Source organism: Paramormyrops kingsleyae, chromosome 18 (genome assembly GCF_048594095.1).
Source record: "Paramormyrops kingsleyae isolate MSU_618 chromosome 18, PKINGS_0.4, whole genome shotgun sequence".
NCBI lineage: Eukaryota > Metazoa > Chordata > Actinopteri > Osteoglossiformes > Mormyridae > Paramormyrops > Paramormyrops kingsleyae.
In genome coordinates, this window is record NC_132814.1 from 20,499,626 (window position 1) to 20,511,283 (window position 11,658).

The window sequence follows — 11,658 nt, forward strand, 5'->3', positions numbered from 1 at the left end:
GGTTTGAGATCCTCCAGACAGCTGCACACATCAGTCCTTCTCCTGGGGCTGCTTCACCCGGACAAGCAGGCACGGTGTCATCATTCTAGCTGAAGCGACAGTACAAGTGTATGTCTGTACTGTGCAGTGAACTTCCTATCTGTCTGTCCGTTCATCTGACAATCAGACAGTCACTCAGAGAAACACTTATTCTGAGGTGCCGTGTGGAACCAGGGACCGTTTTCAGAAGCACAGATCTACGGGCAAATTAAAAATCCCAGCATGCACTGTGCTGACAGCCAGATTCATGCCAGCGACACTGCTGCGGGTCTCTGCTGCGGCACTACCCTGAGAGGATGGGGGGGGGGGGGCGAGCAGAGGAATTTAAATGTTAATGAGACACACTGATGGGCTGACGGGCACAGAGCACTTACACACCGCGGCTAATTAGCATACGGCTCTGCAGGCACGTGATCGATGCTTAGAGCACATCACAAAAGCTGTTTATTAATTAAACATGAAATGGGGGGTTTCAGCAGAAACGCCTCTGCAGATCCTGAAAGGCTTAAAACACCATAACGGGTTTAACAGCTAAGATTATATTGTATCGTTCAGACGATCGCCATAGGCACCTTTCCCAGCATGCATTGCTCTTATGGTAGCATGGTCTCCATGACGCAGAGGGACAGTACCGCCCCGATAATGGCATCCTGCCTCGCTCACCCTCTAATGCCCTCTCAGTCAAAGTCTTTGCCATATGCACGGTATGGCAGAGACATCTATACAATGAAATGCTTGTGGTGAGGTGTAAATGATCACACACAGTCACACATTTAATACACGTGTACCACACAATTATAAAAAAAAAAAGATGAGAGCTCCACTCCCGAAAAGGTCACTCAGTCCTGCATGCTCACAGAGCTCCGCCCCCGAGAGCTCACCCTGGCCTACACGCTCACAGAGAGCTCTAACCCCAAGAGCTCACCCTGACATGTACACTCAGAGCTCCACCCTCTGAAAGCTCACCCTGTCCTGCACACTCACCCTGTCCAGCACGCTGACAGAGAGCTCTACCCTCTGAAAGCTCACCCTGTCCTGCACACTCACCCTGACCTACACGCTCGCAGAGAGCTCTACCCCCAAGAGCTCACCCTGACATGTACACTCAGAGCTCCACCCCCTGAAAGCTCACCCTGTCCTGCACACTCACCCTGTCCAGCACGCTCACAGAGAGCTCTACCCCCAAGAGCTCACCCTGTCCTGCACACTCACCCTGTCCAGCAAGCTCACAGAGAGCTCCACCCCCAAGAGCTCACCCTGACATGTACACTCAGAGCTCCACCCCCTGAAAGCTCACCCTATCCTGCACACTCACCCTGTCCAGCACGCTCACAGAGAGCTCTACCCTCTGAAAGCTCACCCTATCCTGCACACTCACCCTGTCCAGCACGCTCACAGAGAGCTGGGCCCCTTGGGTGTTTCATGGGATTATTCAGTTTCATCTGAATAATTACATCTTTCATGCAGAACAGTGCAGTAATGACTCTCCTTGAACTCTGGTTATGACTGCAAACCACACGCCACCTGCTACACAGCAGTGGCTGTGCCTTATATATTTAAGGGGGGGGGATCTGATCCATAGAGCTCATCTTTGGGTTGACCTGTCAACCAGCCAATAACAGTGGGTGTCAACAGCTGAGAACCACTGCTTTACATGTGGCTGATTGAGAGATCATCCCAAAAGCCCGCACCAGCCCCCCATGGATCAGGATCCCGACCCCTGGGACACTTCAAGCTGTTTTGAGGGTAAAACAGCATTCACTCCCAAACTGAAATCCCACAAGATTCTTTTGAGCTCTGGTCTTTTCTGGGGAAGGTGCTGAAACTCTGATGCACTAGTCACAGCATGATGACATCACAGAATCAGGAAGGGGTGGGGGCGGCTTCTCCCACGTCTGTCCATGAACTCGGAAGCTCAGTCTAGCTGCACTCATGCCTAGTTGATTCCTTGACAGCATGAGTGTTTGCAATGTGCTATTTGCCTCACGCATGTTAGTTTGGAGAAAAGCATCTTTTAAATGGGTAAAACGTAAATGTAATAAACAGACAGGGTCCATATGAGCTACTGTTTATTTCATTTCCGATTTGACAAACATTTCATTGAGGGGTGATGCTTGGCTCAGTGCCTGACGCTTGGACCACCATCGGTAAGCAGCCCTAACATGTGCTGTATGACTTATAAATGATTACAAGGTCCCACACATCCATCTTCTATAAGCATCAATCCAGCACAGGGTCTCAGTGAAACCCGGAGAACCTGCCCAGGCACAACGGACAACAAGGCAGGGGCTCCCTGGGCAGGATTCCACACACATGGTGGGATTACGGCTATAAACAGGCTATAACAGGCTATAAACTGAATTCAAACGCCCTCTGGTGGCAAGATGAAAAAACTTCATTTTGCTTAAGGGAAATTTCATCTATAAAAGTGTGTTGGTGAAAGGACCATCCTGTCTTCCACATTCACAGAGGAAACATGACATCATAGGAAAAACAAGCCTTTATTTGCTGTTAAGTTCACCATCTAATGTCATCGAAAGACATGAGCTTGTGTCTGAAGTTTTAAAAACATTTTATACTGTACTGACGTGATGAGGAGACTGTTCCTGCTCGTCCAGGCTTTAATGGTCAGCCTCCCACGAAGCTTCTGTCAACAAGAGTGAAATGCATCCTGGGAATCAGACCAAAGCCAGATGTTCTCCTGCCAGGATGTGACTCCGAAATCTTTCATGTACCTTACCGGTGTAAACTCGAAAACGGCAACAAAATCACCCAAATCTGCCTTTAATTTTCTCCCGTGACAACAAAACGCATCATTGGTTTTAGGGAAGACACACGACACACGGTGCTTTTAGAAAAACAAAAACCTTTTTTAATTTCATCTTAAAGGAAGCCCCCTCTTTTTACATAACAATGCTAACTGGACAGTGAGGGTACATTAGTATGCTATTTAAGAAACTAAATAATCAGCATCAAGAGACATTTCTACACCTTTTGTGTTTACAGTAGGAGGGGGATTAACTGCGAAGGACCACGAGCACATGCAGGAGGGGGGCTCTACACTAACATAGCCTTTCACTGTAGCGTCTTTGTTACTTCTACCGAAAGTTACATGAAATTCAGCAGGAAACGCCCCCGTCTGGGGTACTAAATGCCCTGGGGGTCGCTAAAGGCTGAGGCAGCCTGTTCTCAAGCCAACTGCTCATAGGGGAGGCATTTCAGGCTCGCTCGCTCCCCCACGACAACTAAGAACAAGAATCACTAAAACTCGGAAGGGCGGCATCCATGGAACGGGCAGCTCAGGGCGGGCATGCGGGGGGCCAGGTGCAGATCGGACAGCCCCGCTGGGTCGCTCTGGGATGCGCGCAGTCACGTTAAGCTGCCACTCAGGGTGACGAGGGACCGAGCTTTACAATTCAGCACAAAACCAGATCGGTAGCAATAAGTTACAGAAGCACATCTGTGAAGGGACACCGGCAGGCTGTGACAAGAAGGGTGGTTTAAAAAACATCAGGTTCATGTTTTTAACAGCGCTGATCGGAGTCGACTCAGAGGACGGACACGTGCCTTGCTGGGTCCAGAGGGGGGAAGGCCGTAATCCTAACGTGACAGGGGAACCAGGAGCCGCAACGCCCCAGAGTCCACACAAAGACAGGGGAATGCACCCATGTCGCAACGAACAAAACAGGAAGCAGGGAAAGCGCGCGAAGGCCATGGGGTCTGGCGTGTCCGCCATCAATTACCGGCGCGTCTGTTTGCGTGTGGGTTACCATGACAACCAGGCTGTCGAGGTATGCAGTGTATCATGGGAGATTCCTCAGTACGGTTTTACACCGGGGCTTCACCAGAACCGGGTTCTTATTGCTGCCTGTGGGGGGGGGGGGGGGGGAATTTCATTGGGTCATTGAGCTCCAGAACCCACCGGGGCCCCCCCGAGTTTCCAGTGACTCGCCTCGACTCTTTGGATGCACTTTGCGGACTGTAGCCTGTGAGCTGCTGTGGTTTGGCGGATTCTGACCACCATCTGCAGCTACTACCTGGTGTTTTAACGAGATGCCAGCATATTATTGCCATAGTGTCAGGAAATAAAGGTTCCCACCCCATCCCTCCCCCCACCCACCCCCCAAACCCAGCCCCTCGGCTCTCAGTACCAACGACAGTACATAAAAATCTTCTAAACTGTAATAAAACTGAAAGGTAACCAGAATTAAAATAAGTACAAAATAATCTGTTTCTGTTTCTCAGGATCTGAGCAGGGAAAAACCACGTTCATCTCCATCTCCCACCAGCCCTCGCTGCTGGAGCTGCAGTACCAGTCCGTGCCAGGGTGAGGCACCACTGAGCCTGGGACTCTGGAGAGCTGACGTCTGCTCGCTGTCTCTCAGCGTGCCATCAGACCGTCAGGCGACTTGAGGGTGGCTGCAGGGGGCTCCAGGATGCGGTGGCGGCAGTGGTGGGGGTCTCCTGGGAGAAGGTGCGGGCCTCGCCCCCTACCTGGCAGCCACGGCGATGGCGGAGGAGTCTGTCGGTCCGCGAGAAACTCTGCCAGAGACATGGGCGTCACGGCTTCAGTGTATAGAGAGCGAGAGACCCCCCCTCACGTACTGGCAGCAGTGCGCCTCCCCCACTGTGTATATGTGAGACCCCCTCACGTACTGGCAACAGTGCGCCTCCCCCACTGTGTAGATGTGAGACCCCCTCACGTACTGGCAACAGTGCGCCTCCCCCACTGTGTAGATGTGAGACCCCCTCACGTACTGGTAGCAGTGCGCCTCCCCCACTGTGTAGATGTGAGACCCCCTCACCTGCTGGCAGCAGTGCGCCTCCCCCACTGTGTAGATGTGAGACCCCCTCACCTGCTGGCAGCAGTGCGCCTCCCCCACTGTGTAGATGTGAGACCCCCTCACGTACTGGCAGCAGTGCGCCTCCCCCACTGTGTAGATGTGAGACCCCCTCACGTACTGGCAGCAGTACGCCTCTCCCCACTGTGAAGATGCGAGACCCCCTCACGTACTGGCAGCAGTGCGCCTCCACCACTGTGTAGATGTGAGACCCCCTCACGTACTGGCAGCAGTGCGCCTCCCCCACTGTGTAGATGTGAGACCCCCTCACGTACTGCCAGCAGTACGCCTCCCCCACTGTGTAGATGTGAGACCCCCTCACGTACTGGCAGCAGTGCGCCTCCACCACTGTGTATATGCGAGACCCCCTCACATACTGGCAGCAGTGCGCCTCCACCACTGTGTAGATGCGAGACCCCCTCACGTACTGGCAGCAGTGCGCCTCCACAACTGTGTAGATGTGAGACCCCCTCACGTACTGGCAGCAGTGCGCCTCCACCACTGTGTAGATGTGAGACCCCCTCACGTACTGGCAGCAGTGCGCCTCCCCCACTGTGTAGATGTGAGACCCCCTCACGTACTGCCAGCAGTACGCCTCCCCCACTGTGTAGATGTGAGACCCCCTCACGTACTGCCAGCAGTACGCCTCCCCCACTGTGTAGATGTGAGACCCCCTCACGTACTGGCAGCAGTGCGCCTCCCCCACTGTGTGGCTGTTTAGCTGCTTCCTTGAACCTGGAATTTTTTAGTTCCTAGTCGTAAATTTCAACTGGCAACACCCCCTTAAGTCAGACTTCTAACTCGGAAAGTCGGAAGAACCTCCACAACCCCAACCTCAGAATTCAAAATGGCTGCTTCGCGCATCAACTGTAAATAGCTGTAGTTATACACTCTTTATTAGCACTTATGTCTCATTAAACTGGTTCTACACCAAGTGCTGTCCAGCCATTATCTATGCACATGTTGCTACGTTGCTTATATGTGCCAAATACCGCTTCATGTGTTATTATCAACTGGTATTGCTAACAAACCAGGCAAGAAGTGGTACTGCTAGTGGCTAACTTGGCTAGTTGCACTGGAACACCGCCAACCTGAGATTGATGTCATTCCCATCTCCGACTTCAGTGGTAAATGGAGAGCAGCATTAGACCCCCTCACCTGCTGGCAGCAGTACCCCCACCGCTGTGTAGATGTGAGACCCCCTCACCTGCTGGCAGCAGTACCCCCTCCGCTGTGTAGATGTGAGACCCCCTCACCTGCTGGCAGCAGTACCCCCAACACTGTGTAGATGCGAGACCCCCTCACCTGCTGGCAGCAGTACCCCCACCGCTGTGTAGATGTGAGACCCCCTCACCTGCTGGCAGCAGTACCCCCACCGCTGTGTAGATGTGAGACCCCCTCACCTGCTGGCAGCAGTACCCCCACCGCTGTGTAGATGCGAGACCCCCTCACTTGCTGGCAGCAGTACCCCCACCGCTGTGTAGATGTGAGACCCCCTCACCTGCTGACTGCAGTACCCCCACCGCTGTGTAGATGCGAGACCCCCTCACCTGCTGGCAGCAGTACCCCCAACGCTGTGTAGATGTGAGACCCCCTCACCTGCTGACTGCAGTACCCCCACCGCTGTGTAGATGCGAGACCCCCTCACCTGCTGGCCGCAGTACCCCCACCGCTGTGTAGATGCGAGACCCCCTCACCTGCTGGCAGCAGTACCCCCACCGCTGTGTAGATGTGAGACCCCCTCACTTGCTGGCAGCAGTACCCCCACTGCTGTGTAGATGCGAGACCCCCTCACCTGCTGGCAGCAGTACCCCCACTGCTGTGTAGATGTGAGACCCCCTCACCTGCTGGCAGCAGTACCCCCACTGCTGTGTAGATGTGAGACCCCCTCACCTGCTGGCAGCAGTACCCCCACCGCTGTGTAGATGTGAGACCCCCTCACTTGCTGGCAGCAGTACCCCCACCGCTGTGTAGATGTGAGACCCCCTCACCTGCTGGCAGCAGTACCCCCACTGCTGTGTAGATGTGAGACCCCCTCACCTGCTGGCAGCAGTACCCCCTCCGCTGTGTAGATGCGAGACCCCCTCACCTGCTGGCAGCAGTACCCCCTCCGCTGTGTAGATGCGAGACCCCCTCACCTGCTGGCAGCAGTACCCCCACTGCTGTGTAGATGCGAGACCCCCTCACCTGCTGGCAGCAGTACCCCCACTGCTGTGTAGATGTGAGACCCCCTCACCTGCTGGCAGCAGTACCCCCTCCGCTGTGTAGATGCGAGACCCCCTCACCTGCTGGCAGCAGTACCCCCACCGCTGTGTAGATGTGAGACCCCCTCACCTGCTGGCAGCAGTACCCCCACTGCTGTGTAGATGTGAGACCCCCTCACCTGCTGGCAGCAGTACCCCCACCGCTGTGTAGATGTGAGACCCCCTCACCTGCTGGCAGCAGTACCCCCACCGCTGTGTAGATGTGAGACCCCCTCACTTGCTGGCAGCAGTACCCCCACCGCTGTGTAGATGTGAGACCCCCTCACCTGCTGGCAGCAGTACCCCCACCGCTGTGTAGATGCGAGACCCCCTCACCTGCTGGCAGCAGTACCCCCACCGCTGTGTAGATGCGAGACCCCCTCACCTGCTGGCAGCAGTACCCCCACCGCTGTGTAGATGCGAGACCCCCTCACCTGCTGGCAGCAGTACCCCCACCGCTGTGTAGATGCGAGACCCCCTCACCTGCTGGCAGCAGTACCCCCACCGCTGTGTAGATGCGAGACCCCCTCACCTGCTGGCAGCAGTACCCCCACCGCTGTGTAGATGCGAGACCCCCTCACCTGCTGGCAGCAGTACCCCCACCGCTGTGTAGATGCGAGACCCCCTCACCTGCTGGCAGCAGTACCCCCACCGCTGTGTAGATGCGAGACCCCCTCACCTGCTGGCAGCAGTACCCCCTCCGCTGTGTAGATGCGAGACCCCCTCACCTGCTGGCAGCAGTACCCCCTCCGCTGTGTAGATGTGAGACCCCCTCACCTGCTGGCAGCAGTACCCCCTCCGCTGTGTAGATGTGAGACCCCCTCACCTGCTGGCAGCAGTACCCCCTCCGCTGTGTAGATGCGAGACCCCCTCACCTGCTGGCAGCGCTCGCAGCGGTACGGCTTCTCCCCACTGTGGACGCGCTTATGCCGCTCCAGGTGGTAGCGCTGGATGAAGCGCATGTCACAGACGTCACAGGGAAACGGCTTCTCCCCTGAAGAGAGACAAAGCGGCTAAGCTAAAGAAACGGCCCAGAGCACCACCCTCCATCGGAGCTGAGCGGGGGAGGGCACGGGGGGGGGGGGGTTGGGGGTTCACCTGTGTGGGTCAGGATGTGCCTCTTGAGGTGGTAGCTGCTCCTGAAGGCTCCATAACAGTGCTCGCAGATGAAGTTCTTCTGGACTTTAAGAGGACAGTCGCCGTTCTCATCCACCACCACCACCTGAGGACACGACAGGTGGACATATCGCAAAACGGCTGGTGCGAGGCTCGGTGGGTTAGGCTTCTGTGCCCGTGATCCGTAGGTTGTCAGTTCAAATCCTGAGCTCAGTAAAATGCTCCAGGGCAACCGGGTGGATGGCTGATCCTGGGCTAAGTTCCCAAGTTTCTCTCTTACCCATGTTTGTGTGTGTCTTTAAAAAGTAGTGCATGATGGGAAATGAGAATAGTCCGTATGTACCCGTAAAAATGGTGAATAAAACTTGATTTCACATCCTGCATTTGACTGGCACTCACCTCCCCTGCTTTGCTTCTCTCCCTCACTTTGCAGGGCGTCCCCGACTTCCTATTCTTCTTCTTCACTGAGCTGCTCTCTCTCATACCCTTTTCATCCAGAAGACGAGAGGAATGGAATTCCCCCTCCTTGCGTATGAGCTGTGGGTGAAGCAGAAGTAATTAAAATGTATAAAATTAACCGGCACGACTTCCTTATTGGGGAGATCTAGTGTCATCAATGAATAATGGATGGGACCAAGAGATAACCAAACAGATCACAGAAGAGGTGGGTCCAAGCAACTAGAGGAGGCAGGGCCTACCAATCCTCTCTATTCTGATTGGTTATCTCTCTGAACCAATGATTTTTGGCTTTCAAGCTTTGGCTTGAGTGCAAATACCTATGTGCTCCTCCCACTCACCAGCGGGGGGCAGCTCATTCCTGAGGGCAGGACCATGTGGTTATGCTGGCTGTGCTCGGGGCTCTCCCTCTGTCCCTGGCCCAGTGGGGTGGCCATCTTCTTCTGGCCGGCCATGGAGCCGGCTTGCATCAGGGCCATGCTTGATAGCACGGCCTCACAGCCCAGCAACCCTGCCTACAGACGTGAGGGGGAGTTTGATGTCGGCGTGGGAGGGGCAGAAGATCGAGTAGAGCCACAGAAACAAGCTAACCCACGTGATCATGCAAAAACCCAAAATGATTACCTAAACTATACGAGCAGCTTGTAGGGTAGTGGTTAAGCACATGGACTCATGAACAGAAGGCTGCCAGTTCAAGTCCCAGCAGGGCCCTGACGCAGTGCTGCCAAGCAACGTTCTTAACCTGAACTGCTCCCGAACACATATCCAGCTGTGTGAACGGGCAGAACTGTGAGTGGCTTTGCACATCAGCATCAGCTACGCAATTCACAGTTATGATCAGCAGGGCGGCGACGGCGCCGCACTCACCCATTTCATGTGATCGCGGACAGAGCTGCTAGGCAGGTGGCTCATCTCCGGGACGGCTGGACTGTGTGACTGGGGTATCCCTCGCTCAGGACGGTCTATCTGGCAAATGACCGGAACTTCCCCAAGTCATCTGGCTCCGGCTCCTGGGGAAGATGGCAGACACAGATTCATTACTGATCCCAAAGGAAACTGCAAAGAGACACTGTCCAGGTTACAAGAGGAAACTGGGGGGGAAAAAATGGACAGCAGGTCTCACCTACCTTCTGCCACTTAATTATAAAAGCTGGTAATGGGATCGGCGTTTACTGGGTGCCAAAGCATGACAAACAGAACAATGACAGAGTCAAGTTAAAGGTATAACACCATCAAGCTAGGCAATCACAGGAGGAGGCCTTCCCAGTCAGGTTACTGGCTGGCACATGATGTTCCCTGAAACTCAGACCGCATGAGCCTGCAGTGACACCAGCTGTATTGAACTTTTACAGCAGGATTCCCCAGTTCTGGTCCTGGAGGGCCAGAATCCAGCACAGATCACCCTGTGCAAACACACCTACCATACCTGGCAATTAGCTGATTACAATGCATTGTTTAAGCAGGGTAATCTTTAAACTCAAGGACCGAAATTGGGGAACTCTGATCTACAGTTACCAGGAATGAATCAAATAGCTAAGTGAGCTTCAGTCAGTGTTTCTGATTGCCTGTTGGTTTGGGTTAAAACAGCATCTGCACAGATCTGTCCATACCACATAGGACTGGAATTTCACCTGCATTTCAACCAGAGAGCAAAAATCTTTTACTTTAATGCTATGTGGAACATAATTAGCTGAAATACGGCTTTTTTGCATTATTAAAACTAGTGGTCAATGATTGAAAACCATCATCAACTGCAGCTGAAAACATTCAATGGCTAGGGGAACCGTATTTACTGTAAATTAGCACAAGATGAGAGTTTTGCATCTGTCAGGAGGCTTAACTCGCTTTACTGATTGCACACAGTTGGGGTTCCCTGGTTAAGGCTAAACACCGACCGGGGCTTCACTACACCACAGCACTAAAGTGAGTCAAGTTTCTCATCCGTGCAATAAACGCAGAAAGAGCCCGAAGCGGAGCCGCTCTGGCGGCGAATGGGAGGTCCCGGAGGTCCAGATCGGCGGCGCAAACCCCTATTCCCCCGCCAGCACCACACCAGGGCGGGTGGCTTTACTAGGGAGACCCACCGAGAGCCCTCGGCTTTACGCCCGAGCCCACCGGCATCCGGAGACCCGCGGCCGACGGTAACTAGCAACTAAATGCGCCGATTTACCTTTACGACTTCGCCTATTTCGCCGCCTGTAAGTTTCCCGATCGAGTTCCAGTTTTTCTTCAGTTTACAAACACAGGAAACGGTACCGGAAGTACTCCCCGGGGAGGCCCCCTGACACGTGACCATGGCAGTTTACAAACACAGGAAGCTTCGCCAGAAATTCTTGCCCACGTGACAAGAAAATACATGTCGATACCTCTAAACGCGGAAGTGTAACCGGAAGTGGTCCGACAAAGACTTGCTCCATGTGATCTGAAGGCTAGAAGCGCGGGCAATTTGGCGGCCATGTTGGAGAATGTTAAGTTATTGGACCCGACGAGTAGATTACTGCAGAAATTTAAAAGGACTGTATGGCACATGGTCTGGCAAAGCACACACACACTGAAAAGTTGGAACACGTATTAATGTGTCAACCTAGGCATCTCCCTTTACAATGGGAAGTGTGCTATTTGGCTTCTTCAGTTATTGCAAGATAACAGTTTTACTTAATGTAATTTTGTTTCTAGCCAAACCCCATATCATTAAGTGCAAAACTTCTAATAAGAAACATGACTTTGTGGCACTCATAGATGAAATGACTGATCTCCCCCACTGTACTAGACACTTCTGCAGTGTCTAGTCCACTCCTGCAATCTTTAACTTGCATTTCAGTACAGATAAAAAGACAATTTATTTATCATTACATGCTGCTAAAAAGTTGTTTCATGCTGCTACTCTCTCCAAGTGCACTATGCATCACTATGGGAATAGGTTGTATGTGTATTGTGTATGTTATTTTTTAATGCTCCGTTAG

At 53.4% G+C, this 11,658-nt stretch overlaps 1 protein-coding gene across 2 annotated transcripts; it reads right to left on the bottom strand.

The window, feature by feature from the left end:
• Positions 1-4,158: 4,158 nt before the first annotated feature.
• znf740b (zinc finger protein 740b) lies at positions 4,159-11,018 on the bottom strand. 2 transcript variants are annotated; one of them, XM_072702129.1, is made up of 7 exons: positions 10,866-11,018; positions 9,563-9,705; positions 9,037-9,210; positions 8,639-8,776; positions 8,222-8,345; positions 7,999-8,117; positions 4,159-4,581 (listed from the first exon to the last, which is right to left on the bottom strand). In XM_072702129.1, exons 2-7 carry the CDS (start codon positions 9,605-9,607, stop codon positions 4,432-4,434), a joined length of 750 nt encoding a protein of 249 aa, XP_072558230.1. In that variant the 5' UTR covers positions 9,608-9,705; positions 10,866-11,018; the 3' UTR covers positions 4,159-4,431. The 2 variants fall into 2 exon arrangements, with proteins under 2 accessions (XP_072558230.1, XP_072558231.1); XM_072702130.1 differs by lacking the exon at positions 10,866-11,018 and adding an exon at positions 9,320-9,464 and having other exon boundaries at positions 9,563-9,702.
• Between the last annotated feature and the right edge of the window lie 640 nt (positions 11,019-11,658).